At 63.5% G+C, this 21,353-nt stretch overlaps 1 protein-coding gene across 1 annotated transcript; it reads left to right on the forward strand.

Annotated features, from left to right (window-relative positions):
* Positions 1 to 2,364: 2,364 nt before the first annotated feature.
* On the forward strand, positions 2,365 to 17,512 carry SEPTIN4 (septin 4). Its single transcript, XM_041425017.1, has 14 exons — positions 2,365 to 2,415; positions 4,611 to 5,684; positions 9,073 to 9,201; positions 9,451 to 9,750; positions 9,974 to 10,067; positions 10,181 to 10,267; positions 11,064 to 11,187; positions 11,398 to 11,532; positions 11,612 to 11,729; positions 12,049 to 12,150; positions 12,523 to 12,619; positions 12,733 to 12,895; positions 15,336 to 15,435; positions 15,711 to 17,512. The coding sequence occupies exons 1-14, from the start codon at positions 2,365 to 2,367 to the stop codon at positions 15,768 to 15,770; spliced, it is 2,634 nt and encodes an 877-aa protein (XP_041280951.1). The 3' UTR covers positions 15,771 to 17,512.
* Positions 17,513 to 21,353: the final 3,841 nt, after the last annotated feature.

Genomic DNA, 21,353 nt, shown 5'->3' on the forward strand with positions numbered 1-21,353 from the left:
GGTGGCCGAAGGCACCAGTGGCTCTGGCAAGGACACAACTGAGAGCACCAGCCATGAACCACTGGCTGTGGGTTTGTCACCTTCCTAGTGGGGAAGTTTGGGACTCCAGGGGAGATGAGGAAGGCCAGGTTCTCCAGGAATCCTGGCAAGGTAGGCACTGGTGCTGTGGGGACCCTCTTGGGGGACATCTTGTGCCAGGGGTAACGGGCAGAGGGTCCTCACGAGGCTTGAGATGTGCAAGGAGAAGAGGTGCTGGGGACCAGTCAGGACACCCAGCTGCACAGGGATGTGTGGAGCGGGAGGAGGGTCTCAGGGGTCCGGATGGGGTTCCTGGGGACATGGGGTCTGGTCCCCATTCCTGGCCACAGCAAGACTTACCCCCATATGAGGATTTTCCAGCAAGCAATGGCTCTGGGATACTCTGGAGCCCTTTCCACCTCAGCCAGAGGCTGGACTAAAGACATCCTGGGATCATTCCTGTCCTCCACCCCTCTGATCTCCCATCCTGCATCTGGCACGTGGCTCTGCAGGGTGTCTGTCGCGGTTGACCCTGCCCCCAGAGCCGCCTCTGTGCGCTGGGTACAGGATCCCTCCCTGTGGCTCAGGAGCAGAGGCTTTGCGTGCCTCTGGAGCAGCCTGAGCCCTCCCTTCATAACTTGGTGTCACTGTCACACCTCCCCTCTGCAACCTGGGCTGGGATAGGAGACACCTCCTTGGGTCACACATGTCACCAGGACCTGGTGGCTCCATGGGGAACATACAGATGCCCAAAACCCTGGTGGAGCTCTGAGGCCAATGGTGGGGGTCAGTACCTGTCTGCCTCAATTTCCCCCATAGCGGGAGCAGGCTGTGGGATATGGGGATGGGAAGAAGGGCTGTCACTGCAGCTCCTGTCCCCCCTCTGGTGTCCTCTAGTCCCTGAGAGGTGAGGCTGGCCAAATCCAGACAAGAAAATCCCATGGGAAACAGTTCCCACCTCATTTGCCAGCAGTTTTGGAAAGGTCCACAAAAACGTGGCATTTATAAACACAGCCCTGGGAATACGGTTCTGCCATCCTGCCACTCTCTGCCAGCCCTGCCTGCCTCCTGGGGCCCATCCCTGACCCAGGTCCTGTGGGGACACAGGCACCTGGGAGAGGACTGCTGAAGGTACCTGAAAGCCTCAGCTGCTTCTGGTGGGAAAAATGGCTTCTCCTCAGTCCCAGTGCCATCCTCCCCCAGCTCCAGCACAGCCCCTTCGCACTGGGGCTCTGGAGGGAGGTAAGTGGTGGGTGCTCCTGGATTCTCCAGTGCCACCAGGTCCCCAGGCAGGACCAGGGATGGGCAACATGGACTGATGAGTCCTTTGGGAGGGATTTGGGAGCTGGTGACACGTGATGAGCTGTGGGAAGGTTCAGTCCAAGGAGGGAAGGGGGCCTTGTGTGGGCAGGGCTTGGGTGGGACCACATGGGCTCATGGGTTTGGATGGCTGTGACACCTTCCCCACTGCTGTGACACATCCTATAGAGCTCATCCCATGTCCAAACCCCTCCAAGGGCTGCCATGCCCAGACTTGGGGAATGTGGACCCTTAGAACTCCCAGGCCCCCATGCTCTGAGCAGGAGCTCCCTGCAGAGACAGCCCAAGGATGGGGAGACCCTGGTATGTGGGCTGGGGAGCTGTGGGACCCTGGCATGTGGGTTTTGGGTTTGGGAGACCCCAGACCATGGGTTTGGGTATTGGCTGCCCTATTAGACTCAAGCACAGGGAGCAGCCCAGGCATGGGCAGCCCTTCTGGGCTCAGACCAAGGGAAAGAGGCCAAAAGGCAGGAGCTACACCCCAGGTTTTCAGAGTCCACTCTGAGCACAGACCCCCCAATCCACCTCATCCCTGTGCTGGAGCAGATCTTGGGGAGCACTGTAGGGTGCCTGATGTGGCTTGTCCTTTCCACAGTGTGAAAAATGAGTTTATTCCCAGATTGGAATCTCTTTGGCTGCTTTGGAGAGGGGAGAGCAGAACTTCTGCCTGTGCTTGGTGGCTTTGGGGATGGACCCTTGGGGCTTTGTCCCTTGGGATGTGTCACTGCAGTGAGGTGCTCCACTCCCTGCACATGGCATTCCTCGGCCCAGCCACCGCGCTGGGAAGGCCCCCAGATGGACCCGTTGTAAGGGAGAGCTAAAAATAGAGGTTCTCACGGCAGATGCAGGGAAGCATCCGAACACGTGGCCTCTGGATGTGCCAGCAGACGAGGACGGTACTGACCCCAGCCCCATTCCATGCCTGGCTGACACCCTGTGGTCTCCATGACCCCAAACCTTGCCCCCCGACCCTCCTTCGAACCCTCCCGGGCAGCCCAAGCCCCAGGCGCTGTCTCGGTGCGGGCGATGCCGCTGCGGGCAGGGGGAGCCGGCAGCCCCGGGGCAGGCAGCGAGGAGGTTAAGCTCCCCACGCCCGCCGGATGCAGCATCCTGGGTTGGGCTCTTTCCATCTTGTTTTGGTTTGGAGGAATAAAAGCTTTGGCAGCAGCAAAGCCGCTTCCCAAAATAACTCAGCCTCCCATGGTAATTATAGAGCTCCGGGCCCCGGTAGCGAGCGGAGACTTCCCAGGCGGGCCGGGCCATAGGATGGCTGCTGCGGCCGGCCCGGGGGACCCCGGGGTGCCTCGGGAGCCCTGGGGACCTCTCCAGCTGTGCCACCCTCCCTGGGCGTCACCATCTCTCCCCTTGGCGTCATCTCCCAGACAGGAAGGTGCAGCCCCTGTGTCCCCTCCCGCTCCGCAGCTGATCCCTTCAGCTTTTAATGCTCCGTGTAAAGCCCAGGTTGCAGCTCCCCGGCCTCGATGCGCACTGGGCTACCGGAGCGAGGCGGTGGCAAGCGGGTGGCTGCTCCGGGCTGTGCCCCCTGGCCAGGTCGACAACTCCGAGCTCATCCCGGCAGTGCCGGCCTGAGAACGCCCGGCTCACCCGGCAGTGCCCTCCCACCCCCGCGGGGCTCGGCGCTGCTCCTTGAAGGGCAGGGAGAGCCCAGGCTGGGCTCCTGGAGCCCCCAAGCCCCTAATCCCCGGTAATCCTGGAGGAAAGCGCTGGCTGTGGGGATTAGGGATGTAAACAACCATCCTCACCTGCCTGCCCCTGCCTGCCCCTACCTGCCCCCTGCCCGGACCCCCCAGCCGGCCAAGATGAGGTGCCAGGAGAGAAGGATCCCTGCCTGGACACCCCGAATACAGGATCGAGGTGGCCACCGGTGCTCTCTGAGGCTGTGTTGAGCCTGTGATGGTTATTTATGGGAATAAAGGGAATGTAGAGCCATCTGGACACAGCCTGGATCTATAACATCTGAGGGAAAGAGATTCCAGGCGGTGACAAGGTTGGGGACAAAGCTGAGATAGTCCCTGTGGAGTCACACAACTTCGGTCAGAGCCTGGGGCTGGATTTGTCTTCTCCTGGGGAATCATCACTGGCTTTTTTCATGGGCAAGGAAACTGAGGCAAGTGAGGAGAAGTCCATGAGAGGGATGTGCTGGGAATGCATGTGACCTCACCAGCTCCCTGGCTTGGAATGAGTTTGAAGTGGGATAAGGACAGTTCTGAGGAGCAGCTGGGCCGGGAGACTCAAATTTGGGGAGGGCTGAGGTCTGCCAGCTGCTCACCACGGGGAGCAGCCACCGCGGCCAAGGCTCCCCTGGCCCCTTTCATGGCCGGAACATGAGCGCCCCGGGCAACCCCGCCCGCGGTGCCAGCATCCTCTCTGCCCTCAGGGACACGGGGACACGGCCGCGTGCCACTGCCACTCACATGGGCTCGGGGCCGGGGGTATCCCCGGAAGGCGCTGCCATCCCTGAGGAGAGATGGGGATGGGGAGAGGGGCAGAGCCAGCTGGGTGTCTGTCTGGGCCCCTTTGCCAGCCCACCTGGCAGGGGTAGGATGGCTCGGCAGCAGCCCCGGGAAGGGCTTCGGGAGGGGAAGGCAGGCTGGGATTTTGCAAAGGGAACACTGGGAGACTGGGATTCGGTGACCCGTGCCCAGTGGAGTCTCCAGTCCCTGGTACCCAGCAGGTGCTGTGGAATGTGTAGTGCTGGGGTGTTTTCCCAGCACCCAACACGCCCTAACTGGTGCCCAGTGCTCCCAAGAGCCAGTGGATGGTGTGGAGGCCAGTGCCTCCTGCACAGTACCTGGTACCTGCAGGGCAATGCCCGCTGCTGGTGACACTGCCAGGAGGTCACTCACTGTCACCGAAGCCATTCCCTTTCACCTGCACCACTAACTGGCGCTGGGGCCTTGTACCCACTGCCTGCACCGGGTCCTGACAATGCCCAGCACCCAGTACTGGTGCCCTATACCCAGTGCATGTGCCCTGTCCCTGGTACTGGTACCCTGTCCCTGCTGCAGTGTCTTGTTCCGGGTGCTGGTGCCCCAGCACTGATGCTGGAGCCCTGTGCTCGGTGCCTTGTGCCACCACCCTGTGCCACTGTGCAGCTCCCAGTGCCCGGTGAGCGCTGCCGGAGCCGGTGCCCGGTGCCCAGTCTCGGTGCCAAAGCGAGTGCCTGGGGCCGGTGCCAGGCATCGATGCCAGAGCCGAATGCCAAGGCTGGATGCTGGTGCCCGGTGCTGGTACCCGATGCTGGCACCTAGTGCGTGGTGCCAGTGCCCGGTGTGCGGTGTCTGCTCCTGGTGCCCGGTGCTCGGTGCACATTGCTCGGTCCCGGTGCCGGCGCCGAGCGCTGGCGCCGCTGCCTGTACCCGCGTGCAGTGCGGTGCCGGGCGCCGGTGCCGGTGCCGGTGCCCGGTGCCGGTGCCCTTTGGCCGCAGGCTCTGCACGCTCCCGCAGCCCGGGCCCGCTCCCGCAGCCCGCTGCCCTCCGTGAAGGTGACGGTGCGCGGGGGCGGAGCGGACCGGGGCCGCCGGTGCCGCAGCGGAACGCGGGGGGAACACGGGCGGCGGGGCATCACCTGCCCGGCCCCGGAGGGCGGCAGCCCCGGGGGAGGCGGGGGTGCCACAAGCCCCTCACCGGAGCATCCGGGAGGGCAGCGCTCGGGAGCGTCACCTGCGTGTCCCCCCGTCCTGCGCTCCTCCCACGGGTGTCCGTGCGTGGGCAGCGGGAGCCGCTCTGATGCGGCTCCGTGCCGTGCATCGGTTCCCAGCTCTTGGCAGGTCCCGGGGCTGCGGCGCTGGTGGCACTGCCAGCCCTGCCGGGCCCTCGGCCGGGACCGTCACTCGCATGGAGCCGGCTCTGTACTCACCGGCAAGGTCCGGAGCCGCCGCTGGCATTCCCAGCCCGCGGGAGCTTGTTCTACATCTCCCGTTCTGCCTCACTCCGCGGCGGCGGCAGGTCCGCAGGAGCCGCCCGGCCTGGCCACGTCTCCGCGGGGACCTCGGGCTGTGTCCAGGGTGGGGGTGAGGACAGAGGGCTGCGGCCGTGGATCGCGTGGCACCGGCTTGTGGCTGCGGGGACAAGTGGCCTTGGTGGAGAGCGCCGCGGCCGCGCTGCCCCGGCAGCCGCCGTGGGAACCAGCCCGGCACATTCCTCCGGAGCTGGATGCAGTGAAACCAGAGAGGCTGGCGGAGCGTGTCGCAACGGAGCGCCTTCCCGACAGGCTCCAGACTGTGGCTGTGGGATGCACACATCAGCCTCGGAAACATCGGGGGGAGACAGCAGTCACAGCTGGGGACCGCGGGCAGCTGGGCTCCCTCACCCGTGCACGTGTGGTGAGGTGGGGCTGGAGGTGCTCCAGAAGGACCCACAGAGGCAGAGCCGGTGCCCCTGTCACCAGTGCCACATCCCTCTGTCCCCAAAGCAGTTCCCAGCTGGCCCGGAGGCAGCATGAGCACTGTCGTTCCCCCCCCCCNNCCCCCACATCCCCCGCCGGTCTCTGCTCCCGGTTCTGAGCGGGTCAGATCTTGCCCAGCCCCATGTGCTGAGATCTCACCTGGTTTCCAGCCTGGACAGGCCTCGCTGTCATGTCCTGGCTCACAGGGAGCCATGGTCCCATCCTGGGGTCTCCACTCAGGTGCTCACAGGCCCTTCAAACTACGGGAGAGGGACTGGAGCTGCTGCACCAAGGGCTGTGGCTCTCATCCCCTATGCTCACCTGCCCAAGATGACCCCCTGCCCAGAACAGGGACCCACACCACAGCCTGCCCCTTCAGCCTTGGTGTGCCCAGCACCCTGCTCCTCTTGGAGCTGCCGGGAGACTCAGTTTCCCATCTGGAATGCTGCTGAGGGGTGGGATGGCAGAGCTGGGGCTACCCTGATTCTGCGGCAGGAGCATCCCGTGCATCCAGAGGTGGGGCCGGGCAGGCACAGCCCAGGTCCTGTCTCCCTGGGAGCGAGCTGCCTGATCCTGGCAGCACTGGGCTTTCACTGGGAGCTTCTCCTGCGCGGGGTTCGTGCCTTTGGGACAGCGTTTGTGCCTGGGATACTCAGCCATAGTGACACAGTGGCCGTGCCGCGGGTGGCATTCTGGGTGTCACCTTTAGAGGGCTTGGGAACGCCTGTCAGCCTGGCGGTAGGGACAGCACCTCGCCGGGATGTTCCCTTCCTTTGCCGGGGAAAACACCTCCCGTGGGAATGTGGTACAGTGGAACGATGCTCAGGGGCAGCCGGTGGCTTTCCTAGGTCAGGCTTTGCCCGCTGCCTCCGTGTGCCCCCACGCCGCAGCCCTCGGGCTGTCACCGCGCGGGGACGGTGCGATGCAGAGCGACAGGCGGGGACGAGGCTGGGCGTGCGGGCCCGCGCTGACAGCCCGGGTGTGAGGCCGGCTTGCACTCAGCCGCGTGTGTAATCTGCTTACGGGGGCACCGACACAGCCCCGGGCTCTCGCTGCCGTAAATCCCTGCTCCTGCCGGGAGTGCAGGCTGGGACGCTGGGAAAGTGGCCGAGCGACCCTGGATCGCGCCTGAGCTGCTCTGATGCATCTCGACATGCATCAAGGTGAATCACCATCCCTGGTGACCCCGAAGTGACAGCTGGGGAACCCTGACTGCCACCCACGGCTCCTCCTGGGGCACTGTTAACCCTTCGCCTCCCAGGGATGAGCCGGAAAAGCCGAGGCAGGAATGCTGGAGATCCTGCCTGAGATCTCAGTGGTGGGCAGTATCCCTGCTTCTCCCAGGCCAGGGCTGGGTCCTTCCCAGCCAGGCCCAGCTCGAGCAAGAGCTTAAAGCCATGTGGGGAAGCTTTAAGTGTCAGGTACAAAAGTGTGGGAAAACTGGGTTTCTGACCTCAAAGAGGCTGTGCAGCCCTGCTGGGGAATGCTCCAGGTAGCATGGGCAGTGGGAGTGGACGTGGTGTGCACTGGGATGGAGAGGAATTTTATCCTGGGATGGAGGGAATTTTGTCCCGGGATGGAGTGTATTTTTGTCCTGGGACAGAGGTGTTTCCAAAGACTGAGTGTCCTCCTGGGCTGTAGCCAATCTGTGCATTCAGCTCAGGGGTGCTGATGCTGGTGGTGGTGATGGTGGTGGTCGTGCAGCCCCCACCCAGGACCTCCCTTGGCCAACGATGGCTGCTCCTTTAAACCTCCCCAGCCGGGCAGGAGCTGGGTTTAGCTCTACCCGGGCGTCCCTCACTCCTGCCGTGCCCCTCGCAGGGGCCGAGTCTGGCTCCTGGGGGCCGCGGGCGCCCGGCGCGGAGCCTGCCCAGGGTGGAGTTATGCTAATGCTGCTCCCCAGCCCTCGGCGCAGCCGGTGCCACTCGGCATCTTCTGCTGGCCACGGGCGACGCTGGCTGTGCCATGGCCACCTGCCCCGAGCTGCAGCCTGGGCAAGAGGTACGGGGGCAGCGCCCGTCCCCGGCGGGGCGAGAGAGGGGGCAGAGGGGGTGGGGGACATGGACCGGCCCGGTTCTGCGGGAAGGTGCCACAGCTGATCCTCCGTTCCCGAGACAGCCCTGCCCGGGCTGCACTTGCTGCAGGACCCCCAAGGATGCGGTGCGAACCTCGGTGCCGCGGCACTGCCGAAGTCATCGGCTTCGCCGGGGGTGGGATACGAGGGCGAGCCCCAAAGGGCTGGAGCCCCGAGGGATGGAGCGGCAGCAGGGCTGGAAGCGCTCGCCGCTGGTGGTGGCATCACCTCCCATCCCCGAGAGTCCCCGGCCGGGCTGCGCGGGGGGCTGGCACTAAGGACCCCCAGGTCACGGGCAGGAAGAGGATGCTGCGGTCACACAGACCCACCGAGCACTCGGGACGCGCTGGGGCAGAGGGGAGCATGGGGGTCCCGCAGCCCCCGCCATGGGGCCAGCTGCTGTCCCCCAGCGTGGCCCCGTGGTCCCGGCGCTGTGGCCGCGGGGGCAGCGGGAGCGGGGCCAGGCGTGCGAGCGCTCAGCCCGGGCAGCGAGCGCCCTGACCTTGTTTCCAGCCCGCTAATTCCGCGCATCTCGCCTTGCCGCCGGCACCGCTGCCCGCCCCGCCAGCGAGCGGGGACAAGGCGTAGGGGAGGACACGTGTCCCCATGGAGGGATCTCGCCTCGAGGCCCCGGTCTGGGGGAGCACTCCCCCAAGTGGGAGCCCGCAGGGTCACGGGCTCCCCCGGCCCCCGCGTGCCTCTCGTTTGGGGCTGGGGTCGCCTGGCAGTTGCCTTGGGACCTTGGGGACGTTGGTGCCTGCTGGCAGCGGGGCTTGGTCCCACGGGAGCCGCTGCCGGACGTGCCCTTGGGAACGCGTCTCCTCCCGCCAGCGCTTGTAAACAGGATGTGGAGCCATCCCAATCCCGGCGTTCCCGTCCCTCGTCCCAGCCCCGCCACCCCACGGGCAGGAGCTCGGGGGCAGCTGTGTCTGTCCCACCCCCCAGCCCCAGCCCCCGCTCGCTGCCCGCGCTTCGCTCCCCGGGAAGGGACAGGGGAAGGAGATGTCGGGGTCCTGGTCATGTCTCTGGGCCGGGTCCCCTGCCCTGGCTTTCTCCCGGGAATGCGGGGACGGGGGCCCCTGTGCTGACACCCCGTGAAAGGGCAGCGGGCGGGGGGCATGGGCGCCAGGGGACCCCTGCCCGCTCTCTGCCTTTGCCCGGCTGCAGCCCCGCTCAGGCCACCCCCCAATCGCTCTTCACCTCTTCTTGGTGTCTCTGCCTCCTCCCGGCCCTCTCCCTGTCCTCCTGGCAGGCCATGGGGTGCGGGGGCGTCGCGGCTGCCCCAGAAGACCCCGAGGAGCGGCGGGGTGCCCAGGGGGAAGGTGCCTACCCCTGTCCCCCCGAGCGCCAGGAGCTGGTTACCGTCCCTACGCCGCAAGTCGTAAGCGCCCGAGGTGCACGGGACCACGGCTGTCCCCACTGCCATCCCCATGGCTGTACCCGTGGCTGTCCCCAGGGTGGTGGCTCGTCCCCTGTGGTGGCCGTGTCTCGTCTCTCCTCCCATCCCTGCCACCTTTTAGGCTGCATGTGTCTGGCTGCTGCGGTTTGGGAGCTTGTGAGGTTGAGCTGGGTGGTGCCACATCAGGCTGGCACTGCCACCACCAGTGTCACCTCCTCCTTTGGTCCCCAGATAAAACGTTTCCTGAAGGAGGACTCGGACGAGGCTGAGCTGACCCAGTTCCTGCGGGATTGCCCAGCAGCTGACAGCTCCCGGAAGGTGGAGGCCCCAGAGAGCCGGCGGGAGCCCGGCCACCCCCTGGGCAGCGTGGCCAGGGTCCCCCCAGACGAAGCCAGTGACGAGAGGGACACCAGGATTTTCTCCCGCTCCCGGCCCTCGGATTTCCAGCAGCATATCGCCGCCCCCCCGCCCCCCAGCCCCAATCGGCCGCGGAGCCCCTGGGGACAGCTGGACCCCTACGACTCCTCCGAGGTGCAGGATGTGTCCCTGGGAAGGGAGGGACACACGTCGGGCGAGGGGCTGTAGGATGGAAGATGTTCCCATCTTGTGAACACAAAGGCTTTGGGCAAGCATGGCCTCATCCCCTGGAACTCCAACCCTGGGAATTCCTTTGTGGGCCGGGGGAAGGGGGTCTTCCCAGGGTAGGAGGTGGGCTGGTAGCGTCCCTGTCCCACATCCCCTCTGCCCTCTGCAGGATGACAAGGAGTATGTGGGCTTTGCCACGCTGCCCAACCAGGTGCATCGCAAGTCGGTGAAGAAGGGCTTTGACTTCACCCTCATGGTGGCAGGTATGGGGGTCCAGCTGGCCTGGAGGTGCTGACCCCACTCTGCATCTCAAACACCCTGCGCTGGGGAGGGGGGGATCCTGGCTGCCCCCCTCATCTTTGTCCTGCTTTCTCAGGGGAATCTGGGCTGGGCAAGTCCACCCTGGTCAACAGCCTCTTCTTGACGGACATGTACAGGGACCGCAAGCTGCTCAACGCCGAAGGTCAGGGGGACAGTCATGGCCCAGAGGGGTGTCCTGGGTGACCTGGGCAGTGCAGAGCCCAGAGATGCTCCTGTGGCCTGCAGCCCCTCTCCCTGCCCCTGAAACGACATGTGCTGTCACTGGCACTGGGGACTGCTCTGAGGCAGTGGGGACCCCCTCTGGACAAGATGGGGACCCCCCATGGGGACTTTATTTCCACGGGGAAAACAAGTCCTGGCTTGTTGGGGATTGGCTGGAGCCACAGCTTTTCTGGGAGGCTGGGGACAGTCAGGGCATGGGGCACAGTGCCAGTTCATCTGCAGCCAGTTTTTGAATTAAAATGGCCCAAACTTGCCCAGATCCCCAGGAGTTCAAGAGGTTTGTTTGATTTGTTTCCGTTGCTTGGAGTGAAAGCCAAAACACACAATGCAGCAGGAGCATCCTTGGGGATGCAGGGACATGGAGGGTCCTGGGGTGAAGGTGCATGTGCAGTCTGGAGCTGTGGGGTCCTGCAGCAAGGCCCAGCCCCAGCAGACCCCTATGATGGGGTGGCACAGCCACCAAGGGATGGGTGACCTTGATAGTGGTCCTGGGGTGGCAGTGGCACAGCCACCAAGGGATGGGTGACCATCCATGGGGATGTGGGGACCACAGCATGGAGCATCCTCTCCTGGTCTGGAGCATGGCGTGTCGGGGCTGATCCAGCTGGGTCACCCAGCTCCCAGGGTGGGGATGACACTTGGGAGTTGCAGCATGTCCCCGTGTAACTGCCACCCTCCCTCGTGTCCCCCCTGGTGATGTGTGTCCCTCCTCACAGAGCGCATCACGCAGACGGTGGAGATCACCAAGCACGTGGTGGACATCGAGGAGAAGGGGGTCAAGCTGCGCCTGACCATCGTGGACACGCCAGGCTTCGGGGACGCCGTCAACAACACCGAGTGGTGAGTGCCATGGGGTGGGGACTGTCCCCAGCGTGGGTGGGATGCTGAGTGCCATGGGGTGGGGGTCTCCCCAGGGCAGACACCCCATGATGGGTGGGATGCCCATGGTTCAATGGGCTTAGGTGCTGAGACATGGAGGTACTGAGCTGGGGGTCCACAGAGAGCAGGGGGTCTCACAGAGGACTCGGTGTCACCTCGTTGTCCCTGCAGCTGGAAGCCAGTGGCCGACTACATCGACCAGCAGTTCGAGCAGTATTTCCGTGACGAAAGTGGCCTCAACCGGAAAAACATCCAGGACAACCGAGTGCACTGCTGTATCTACTTCATCTCGCCCTTCGGCCACGGGTACGGGCAGCCCTGCCCGCGCTGCCGGGAGGCGGGGCAGGGGCTCGGTGGGACGGGGCTCACCAGACTCCCCCCGCAGGCTCCGGCCCCTGGACGTGGAGTTCATGAGAGCTCTGCACCAGCGCGTGAACATCGTGCCCGTGCTGGCCAAGGCTGACACCCTGACCCCCGCTGAGGTGGAGCGCATGAAGAACAAGGTGAGGGGACGTGGGCCAGCTGGGAGCTGTCCCAGCAGGTCCCCGGGCATGGGGCTGCCCTGGGGTCTCCATCCATCTCCTGCCTGGAATTTGCCCTGGAGCATTTTCTAGGCTTGAAGCACTGTAGAGGACCATGCTGCCCCCATGGCCATCAAGGATGCATCTGCCCAGGGCTCACCTGGGGGTTGGAAGGACTGGGGGGTGTCCATGACATCTGGTCTGGTGGGACCAGGCTTTTGGGGGCCATTGGCCCTGTGTGGTGCCTCCCACACCCTTCCCGAGGCCAGAGCCCTGCCCTCAGGGAGCTGTTTGTCTCCAGATCCGGGAGGAGATCGACCACTATGGCATCCGCATCTACCAATTCCCTGAGTGTGACTCGGACGAGGATGAGGAGTTCAAGCTGCAGGACCAGGCACTGAAGGTGGGTCTGGCTCTTCCAGCTCCATCACTGGAGAGGAAGAGCCCTGTGGCCAGGAGGACATGTCACCCTGGGGTACCTGCAGGACTCTTTGGGGCCACACAAGCTCTCCAGCATGGAGGGGCTGGCACATATCTCAGTACCCAGACATGTCACCAAGATCTCATGCGTGACACCTGCAGCTCGGTGGGATGGGACTTGGGTGGGAAAACCCATGCCACGACCTCTGCTGTCCCACTGGGCTCTCCACAGCCGGGCCTTTGGAATATCTTGGCAAATGGGTGCTGGACACAGCTGAGGAGGGCGTGTGGAGGGATGCGGGTCCTGGTGGGTGGGGGTCATGGCAGGGCCCTGCTGATCCCCCTGCCCTTGCAGGAGAGCATCCCCTTCGCTGTTATCGGCAGCAACACGGTGGTGGAGGCCAAGGGCCGGCGCGTCCGTGGGCGCCTCTACCCCTGGGGCATCGTGGAAGGTAACGCTGGGCCACCCCCGGCGGCCCCCGGCCTTTGGGGACAGGGACACGGCGCGCCCGTCACAGCCCCGGGCTGGGACAGGCTGTGGCCCCTGACCCCGCGTCCCCCGCAGTGGAGAACCCGTCCCACTGCGACTTCGTGAAGCTGCGGACGATGCTGGTGAGGACGCACATGCAGGACCTGAAGGACGTGACACGGGAGACGCACTACGAGAACTACCGCACGCAGTGCATCCAGAGCATGACCCGCATGGTGGTCAAGGAGCGCAACCGCAAGTACGGGCTGGGCCGGGTCGGGGGGCTCCTCTCTTTGGGGTGACCCCAGCCACTGCAAGTGGTGGTGTTGACAGGTCAGGGCTGTGCGTGGGGCCGTGCTGGGCAGCCCCTGGTGGTGAAGGGCCCCTCCTGTGCCCTTGGACTGGGAGTGCCTGGGGATGCTCCGGCAGTGAGGGGGCCCTGCAAACCCCGAGGCTGGGTCTGTCTTAGCTGGGATACTCCACCCCTGTGCCCCTGGGGTGGCTGGGGGGATGCCCTGGTAGCCAGGGGGACCCTGCATCTCCCCAGAGGTGGGGCTGGTTTAAGGGGCATGTTCTAGCAGTGAGGGGGACCCCATGTGCCCCCAGGGCTGGGGCTGGGGCCAGGGGTGTGCTCTGGCAGCAAGGGGGACCGTGTGTCCCCTCTGGGCTGGGTCTGTCTCGGGGGATGCTTCAGCACCAAGGGGGATCCTGCATCCCCCTGGGGCTGGCTGTGGGGGGATGCTCCAACAGGGAGGGGGCCCCTGCATCCTTGCAGGCTCCGGCACCAGAGCAGGAGCCCAACAAAAGCCAGTGCTGGGGCTCTGCTCGTGGATCAGCCGAATTCACGGCACCCACATCCACTTTAGCCACCCCGAGGTGCTGAGAGAGCCCCCACAAGCAGGACCTCCGCTGGGACCTTCCAGCTGGGGGTCAGAGCAGTGTGGGAGCGAGTGGAGGCTCTGTGGGTCCCGGGGCAGTGGAGCTGTGCTGTGGGGGGCTGGCAGTGGCTATAGGCACCTCTCTAGGCACCTCTAAGTGTCTCTCCCTGTGTGCCCCGGGGCAGGAGCCATCCCTCCGTGCTGAGGCTGTGCTGCGGGGACAGCTCTGCCGACTGAGCCGGGACCGGCGGGGCCCGCGCTGGGCCTCGCCCTGCTCGCCCTGCCACCCCCTGGCCCCTCTATAAAAGTGCTTGTTGGTACCCAACGCTGTCTTGGTCCTTCTGTGCCCTAGCAAGCCCAGCCAGCTGCCCTCGGGGTGAGCCGGATCTGTGGCCATCCACTCTGGCTCTGTGGCCACCCACTCTTGTCCCACACAAGCTGCCCTTGGGGTGCCAAAGGACGCTGTGTGCTGGTGGTGTCACCCCGGCTCACCCAGCTTTGGGGGATGTGTCCCTGTTTGGTGGCACTGAGCCCCCATCGTGCTGCCCTCCCAGAGATGTGATTTTGGGGTGCTGAGAGCTTTTGCTGCTCAACACATTGCTGCTGTTCGGCTCCAGCTCCGTGTAACTGCCGGGGCTGGCAGGAGCTCCACGTGCTCCCCACGTCCCCCACGGCCAAAGCTGAGACAACGGCAGCGCCTTCCAAAGCGGCTCCCGAGGCAGCCAAACCCCGGCCCTGGCGCTGGCCCAGCCCCCGGCACAGCGGGACCCCGCGGGCAGGGATGGTCCGTCCTGCTCCGACAGGGATGGCCCGTCCTGCCCAGGACAGGGATGGCCCGTCCTGCCCCAGACAGGGATGGCCCGTCCTGCCCAGGACAGGGATGGCCCGTCCTGCCCCGGACAGGGATGGCCCGTCCTGCCCAGGACAGGGATGGCCCGTCCTGCCCGGAACAGGGATGGCCCGTCCTGCCCGGAACAGGGATGGCCCGTCCTGCCCAGGACAGGGATGGCCCGTCCTGCCCCAGACAGGGATGGCCCGTCCTGCTCGGGACAGAGATGGCCCGTTCTGCTCAGGACAGGGATGGCCCGTCCTGCTCGGGCAGGCCTGGCCCGTCCCGCCCGTGCCCCAGCCGTGTCCATCACCCCTTTGCCCGGAGGGGCCGCGCTGGCCGTGGCATGTGGTGATGGCACGTGGCAGCACGCGTGACCCTGCCAGCCGCCGTTGGTGTCCCAGCCTTGTCACCCGCTGGGGTGGCACGTGGCATCCACAGGGACGGGTGGAGGGCTGGTCCCTCCCGGTGCCGGGCCCATGGGGAAGCCATCGGCTGGGCTGGCCCGGGTCCTGCCCGGTGGCGCGGCCTCAGGGGGATGCTCGCTGCTCTCTCCGGCAGGAATGGGCTTGAATGGGAGCAGAGCTCGGGAAAAGGGTGTGGGGCATCCCTGGGGCTGGCAGGGCAGTCGAGTGCCTAGAGAGCCCATCCTGAGGCCAGGGGACAGAGGGGAGATGCCGAGGTTTTGATGTTTTAAAGCAGCAGGGAAAATACTGCCCATGGAGAGCCCAACCCCAGTGGGATTCTCCCCAAAATGGGAGGGTGTGGAGGAAGTCCCTGGGTCCCCCCTTGGCTGGTACACGGCAGGTTGGGGGTGCTGAGATTTGGGGGCCACTCACATCTCCCTTGCTTGGAAAAAACCACTCTGATGGTGGCCATGGGGCCCGGGGGCTGTGCAGGGGCTGCTGGGGACGTGCAGGGTTTGGGTAATCCACGGGGGAATGTCCCTGGGGGGCTGGGGCAGCACCTTCACCTCCTCTCTCTGCCCACAGCAAGCTGACCCGGGAGAGCGGGACAGACTTCCCCATCCCCGTGATCCCCCCGGTGCCGGACGTGGAGACGGAGAAGCTCATCCGGGAGAAGGATGAGGAGGTGAGTGTGCGGCGGGCTGAGCCCCAGACCTCCGTCCCCACTCCCTCCTGCCCCGGCGACGGCACAGCCGTTGGGAGCCACCCTTCCTGCAGCATCCCGGCGGCTGCTACTCCAACCAGCAGGGTCTGGAAGTGTATCCACGGGTCCCCCCCTCCCCCTCCCTAGCTGCTGCCGATCCCAGTTTGTCTGGGATGCTCAGCCCGAGGTCCATTTGCGGGAGAGCTGCGTGGCTGGGGCTTGGCACCATCCACAATCCTGGCTCTGCTCCCTTCCAGCTGCGGCGGATGCAGGAGATGCTCCAGAAGATCCAGAAGCAGATGAAGGACTCGCACTAGCCCGTCCCCCCTCCTCCTCCTCCTGGCCCCGATCAGAAATGTTTACATCACGCTCCACCCGCCCGGCCCCGCTGCCAGACTCGGTACCAACGCCCACCCACCACCTTAAGCTGCGGCATCGCCTTATCCAACCAGCCAGCGCCCGCGGGGACACCGGGCACAGCGAGGGGACACGGGGGGACAGCGAGGGACAGGGCACCCAACCTGGGGCCTCCTGCCCCACTCCTCTCCACTCACTGGGGACAGCTTGGTCCCCCAAGCTTTGGTTTCCCATTTCTCCACAGCTCTGGGGAGGGCCCTGGCCAGCCTGGTTCCCACAGTGTGTCCCTTGTCCCCGTGTCACCCTGGGCTCCCTGCTTACATTCTTTATGCTCAGCTTGGCCCTGGCTTAAGAGAAGAGGAAAGGGGGGCACTGGTGCCAGCCCCCCAAAGGCCCCAGCTGCTGTGGGGGACAGGGCTGTTCCCCTGCCCTTGGCTGGCATGGAGGGACAGCAGCTCCTGGGAACCACAGGGGACAGAGGGGATGGACAGCCAAGGGACAGTGACTATCCTGCTCTATGCCAGCACCAGTGCAGGGGGACAGAAGCTTGTCAGTGTCCAGCCCTGTGTCCTCACCCTGTCCCCATTGAGTGACAGCAGGGCTGTGGCACAAGGAGCACTGGGGAATCAATGTCGCCAGGGAAAATCCCTTGAACCCCAAATCAGAGGTTGGGCACCCCCAGCCTGCCGTGATGTTGGCCCTGTAAAGCAATAATGAGTGTCCTCTGCCCGTGGCACCTCTCACCCCATGGCAACAGCACCGGCCCTGGCTGGAATTTCAGCCCCTGCTGCCACTTGCTTTTCTGTGGTGTCCTGTATGCCCAGGATGTCCCTGTCCCTGCTGCTTTTTGGCACAGCAGCCCCGTGTATTCTCCAAGGATGTACCCATCTGTGCTGCTTCCCAGCGAAGCGCTGCTGCGTGTCCCCATGTCCCCCACGTCCCCATGCTCCCCACCGTGCCCTGGTTGGTGTTGCTGCCCTACAGAGCACTGCAGCTTCTCCCCCCTCCTCAGACTGTCCCCATCTGTGTTGCTTTCCCACAGAGCTATGTTGCATCTGTGTGTGCCCCTGGGATGTCCCCAGCCATGTCACCACCCTGCAGGGCTCTGTGTAGTGTCCCTGTGTCCCCAAGGATGTTCCCAGCTGTGTTGCTTCCTGCAGAGCCCCACTGTGTGTCCCCAGGGTGAGCCCTGGCCGCCTCTTGCAGCATCCCTGGGGAGAAGGATTCAAACCCCTCCTGGGTCCAGGAAAGCCCGCAGGGGATGGTGAGGGTGCAGGCAGGACTGGGAGCAGTGGGAGCTGGCTGCTGTGGGGATGTCTTGTCGCCATCAGGGCCCCTGAGCTGGGGTCCCCCGGGTGGGACGTGGCTGGCAGGGGCTGTGCCCGGCTGGGGCTCGGGGCTTGGGGCTGCAGGGTGCCAGGGCAGCACTCGGCCTGTGCCCCCGTGTCCCCGTGCCAGCGGGGGTCCCGTGGCCCCCGTGGGCAGGGCCCCCCCGGCAGGGCCCTGCAGGGAATATTTAGCGCTTTCCTTTTTTTAATCTCGCTATTTTCTTACAGAAGCCCCTCCCCTGGCATGACGGTCCTAGAGGCGTTTATTAACGGATCAGAGAGTATAGGTTTATAAATTCTTATAGAGTAGTGGAAATATTTTTATCCCTCCACAACTGTTCTCAATAAATACGGCTGACCTGGCTTGTCTGCAACCCCTTGTGGCTTCCACCGAATGGGGGCACCCCATGGCCCTGGGCATCCCACATCCCTGGGCACCCATGTTCTGAGGCTGGTAGTGGCCTACCCTGTGGCCTATTGATCCTGTTCCCTTGGAAAAGGCTCAAAATGGGTATTGGGGGGGTTTGTGCTGCACTCACAGGGACACCCAGCTTGGGGTGTGGTAGGAGAGCCTCTTGGGATCCAGCTCTGGGATGAGGGGGCACAAGGAGGCTCATGTGGCAGCAGCTCATGTGATCTCATCTCATGTGCCTTGGGGTGCTGCGTGCTGCTGGTGTGGGGCTGGGGTGGGAGTGGGGAGACAGAGCCTGAGCATGGGATGGAATTGCCCTCCACATGCTGCCCCCAGGCACCACTGTGTCCCCCCACCAGTGGGGGAGGGAGCCCTGCCAGGAGACACCACCAGCACCTGTGCCCAGTCACCCCAGTTTGGGTCCCCTAGGACCTGCTGAGGCGGAGGAACAGGAGGAGTGGGCAGAGGGATGGATGGGCTGCATCAGTGGTTGCCTCCCAGAGGGCATCATCCACCTGCATCCCATTATCCCACCCTGCACCCCAATATCCCGCCCCTGCATCCCCTCCTTCTCCTCTGCACAGAGCCCTTGGGCTGATCCAGCCCAGCTGAGGCCAGGGTCAGGGACATCCCCAGGGCCAGCACAGACTGGGGAGGGGTAAATGGAGGGATGGATGGATGGATGGATGGATGGATGGATGGATGGATGGGTGGGTGGATGGATGGGAGCTGGGGGTTCTGGTGGGTGACAAATGGGACATGACCTGGCCATGGGCACTGGCAGCCTAGGAAGCCGAGTGTCTCCTGGGCTCCTCCCATGGTGGGCAGCAGGGGAGGGAGGGGATGCTCCTCGTCTGCTCTGCTCTCCTGAGATCTCTCTGGAGCTGCCTCCAGCTCATCCCAGCACAGACACGGAGCTGGTGGAGTAGGCCCAGAGGAGGCCACCAAAATGGTCTGAGGTGGTCCGTGGTCTCTGCTGTGGAGGAAAGCTGCCTCATGGGACCTGCCAGCCCCACCCAGTGCTCTGCTGCCAGCCACTTCTTTCCTTGCTGAGGGTCAGAGCATGGGCCCCACCTCCTTGCGGTCCTTCCCTCCTTTACCAGCACTGCCTCAGCCCCTTGCTTGGCCCAGGGTGCTGAGCCCTGCTGTGGCTGTGATGCCAATTCCTGCTCTTCACCAGGCCAAACACCCCCATCCCCTCCTATGAACCCTCTTACCAACATGGGAATGGAAAATGTTGTGCTTCCTTGGCTGGAAGCAGCTCTCACCCCAAAGGCCGGGACACACAAACCTCCCATATCCCACATCCCACCATTGCAGCTCCAAGAAGGATCCCCTGGCTGCCTCTTCCTCCCCAGAACAGCCAACAGAGCCTCTGCTTTTGGTCCCAGACTGGCTGATTTACCCGGTTCCCATTTTCCCAGAGGATGAAACCCAGCACTGATGCTCCAGTGAAATCCCCAGCTGTGCCCACCCTTCCCTGCACTCCATTCCATGTGATTTTCATCACACCTTTAAAAATAAAAAGTCCCAAACCCACTCAAACCCAGCCTTCCCAAGGCAGAGATTGATATTTCCACATGGCAAATGCTTCCATGCAATTCCCCAATGTCCTATTTTTGGTTTCTCACCAGTCCTGGCACTGGTTGCAGCATCCGTGCTGGAGCTCCAGCCGAGCTCAGAGGAAGGGAATAAAGGTTCCTTAAGGCAGAAAAGGAAATCTCTCATCTCCTTCCCTGGGCTGTACCACCCATGCCTGACACCTAATGAGGTGTCATCTGAGGTGACATCAGTCCTGTTGTTTCCCTTTTCCCCTTCCTTTCCCTTTCCCTTTTCCCCTTCCCTTCCCTACTTATTAATTTATTCCTTATATAATTAACTATATTTTCCCCTATGGGAGAGCCCCTGCAGCCCCACCTTTTCCCATCTTTTCAAATCCAGAAACCAAGGCACTGCCTCCAGCTCTTCCCCACACCCACAGTACCTCTTCTCCACTTGTCACATCCATTCCTGGTGCCATCTCTCCCAGATCCAGGGGAGCCAGGAGCAGAGCCAGGAGCAGTCATTCTGATTGCTCCCAGTTCCATTGCTGTGCCCGGGAGCTGCTGGCTGGGGGTGACAGCCCTTCCCTCTTCTGGCAGCTGTGACAAGGAGTTGGGATGCAGTGTCTGAACACATCCAGCGGATGCTCCTGATGGAGCAGGTAGTCCTTGGATCCCCTGTTCAGGCCAGGAGGAGCTCAGAGAAGTGAAACCCCATTGCTGCTGCTCTGCTCTTCCTGTAAAGGCAGCTAAACCACCCCTGAATTACGTTCCAGCCAGAAAAATGGGACACAGGCTGGAGCCTCCAGCCAGCTCCAGCTCTTCTGTACCTTTTCCCACTTCCCTGTTCCCCAGAGACAGTGTGGAAAGACCAGACCAAGAGCTTGACACATTTCTCAGGCTGGGAGAGCTGGGGGTGCTCACCTGGAGAGGAGAAGGCTCCAAGGAGAGCTCAGAGCCCCTTGCAGGGCCTAAAGAGACTCCAGAAGAGCTGGAGAGGGGCTGGGGACAAAGGATGGAGGGACAGGACACAGGGGAATGGCTTCCCATTGCCAGAGAGCTGGGATAGATGGGATATTGGGAAGAAACTCTTCCCTGTGAGGGTGGTGAGACTGTGGTGGGCACACAAGAACACGACATGAACAGATGGATATGCAATTACAGCCTGGTCTTTACTTGCAGAAGAGCCCACCTGTGGCTGTGGATTCTGGGAAGCTCCATGAGATGCCTTTACTGACACGTGATGTTATTTCTGGAGCTTCCCTGAAAAACCTCAAGTTGTGCTGTATTTTGTGAAGATAATGCCCATTCCACGAATCCCACTGGGAGCAGTGCTGAGAGGCTTGGGAGCAGCAGCTGTTCCTCCCCTCGGTGGCGATGCCATTGATGATGCCAGCACAAAGCACAGGGACCGAGCAGAACAGGCAGGGAAAGGCTGCTCTGACCCTGACATTCCCCTGTGGAAGGGGACAAGGTGTCCCTGTCCTGGCTCTCTGTCCAGGAGTACAGGCAGAGCCCCTTGGTTCCAGCTGTTCTTGGAGAAACAGCACCATCTATTTGCAGCATGAGAGGAGAGGGGACACAGTGGGTGCCCCTCAGCAGGACTAGACATCCCACCCTGGAGCAGCAGCCTCTGCTGTCCTTGGTCACACTAGGACACTGCTGACCCCCAGACTCTCCTGCAGCCCTGGTGACACCTGGGGCTTGCTCCAGGGTCAGGGCAGGAGTTGCAGGACATGCCTGCAGGAGCAGTGGGGGGAGAGGCTCCAGGCTGGGGGCTCAGCTCAGCTTTGGGTCTCTCCTTCCCAGGTACTCTGCTCTTCTGCTCCCATGCATGGACACGAGGACTCGCACCCTGGGACCCCACAGGACTCAGCCATTCCCCACATTTCCCCATCACCGGCTCAGACAGACTGCAGCCCCTGAGGCATCAGAGGTCCTGGGAAGGTGTTGGCCCCACAGCACCAAGGGGGAGAAAGCCAGACCAGCCCCAGCTTTGCTCCAGGGGCTGAACCTGTCCCTAACCCAGCCCATCCCCACCTCCAAACCTAGCTCAGAACCCCTCAGGATGGACCCCAATGTGTTGTGAGTGACAGAAGTGACCTAGGACCGCCTTACCATGAAACTGGGAGGAATGAAGAACATCTGGTTTATTAAACCTGCTGGGAAAAGCAGACTGAGAAAACTCAGCCCAAGGTGCTCCTGCTGGGGAAAGGGTACAGGGGGTGGCCTGAGGCCTTCAAAGCTCACATGGAGAAACCA

Source organism: Onychostruthus taczanowskii, unplaced genomic scaffold (assembly GCF_017590055.1).
Source record: "Onychostruthus taczanowskii isolate IOZ18803 unplaced genomic scaffold, ASM1759005v1 scaffold86, whole genome shotgun sequence".
Taxonomy (NCBI): domain Eukaryota; kingdom Metazoa; phylum Chordata; class Aves; order Passeriformes; family Passeridae; genus Onychostruthus; species Onychostruthus taczanowskii.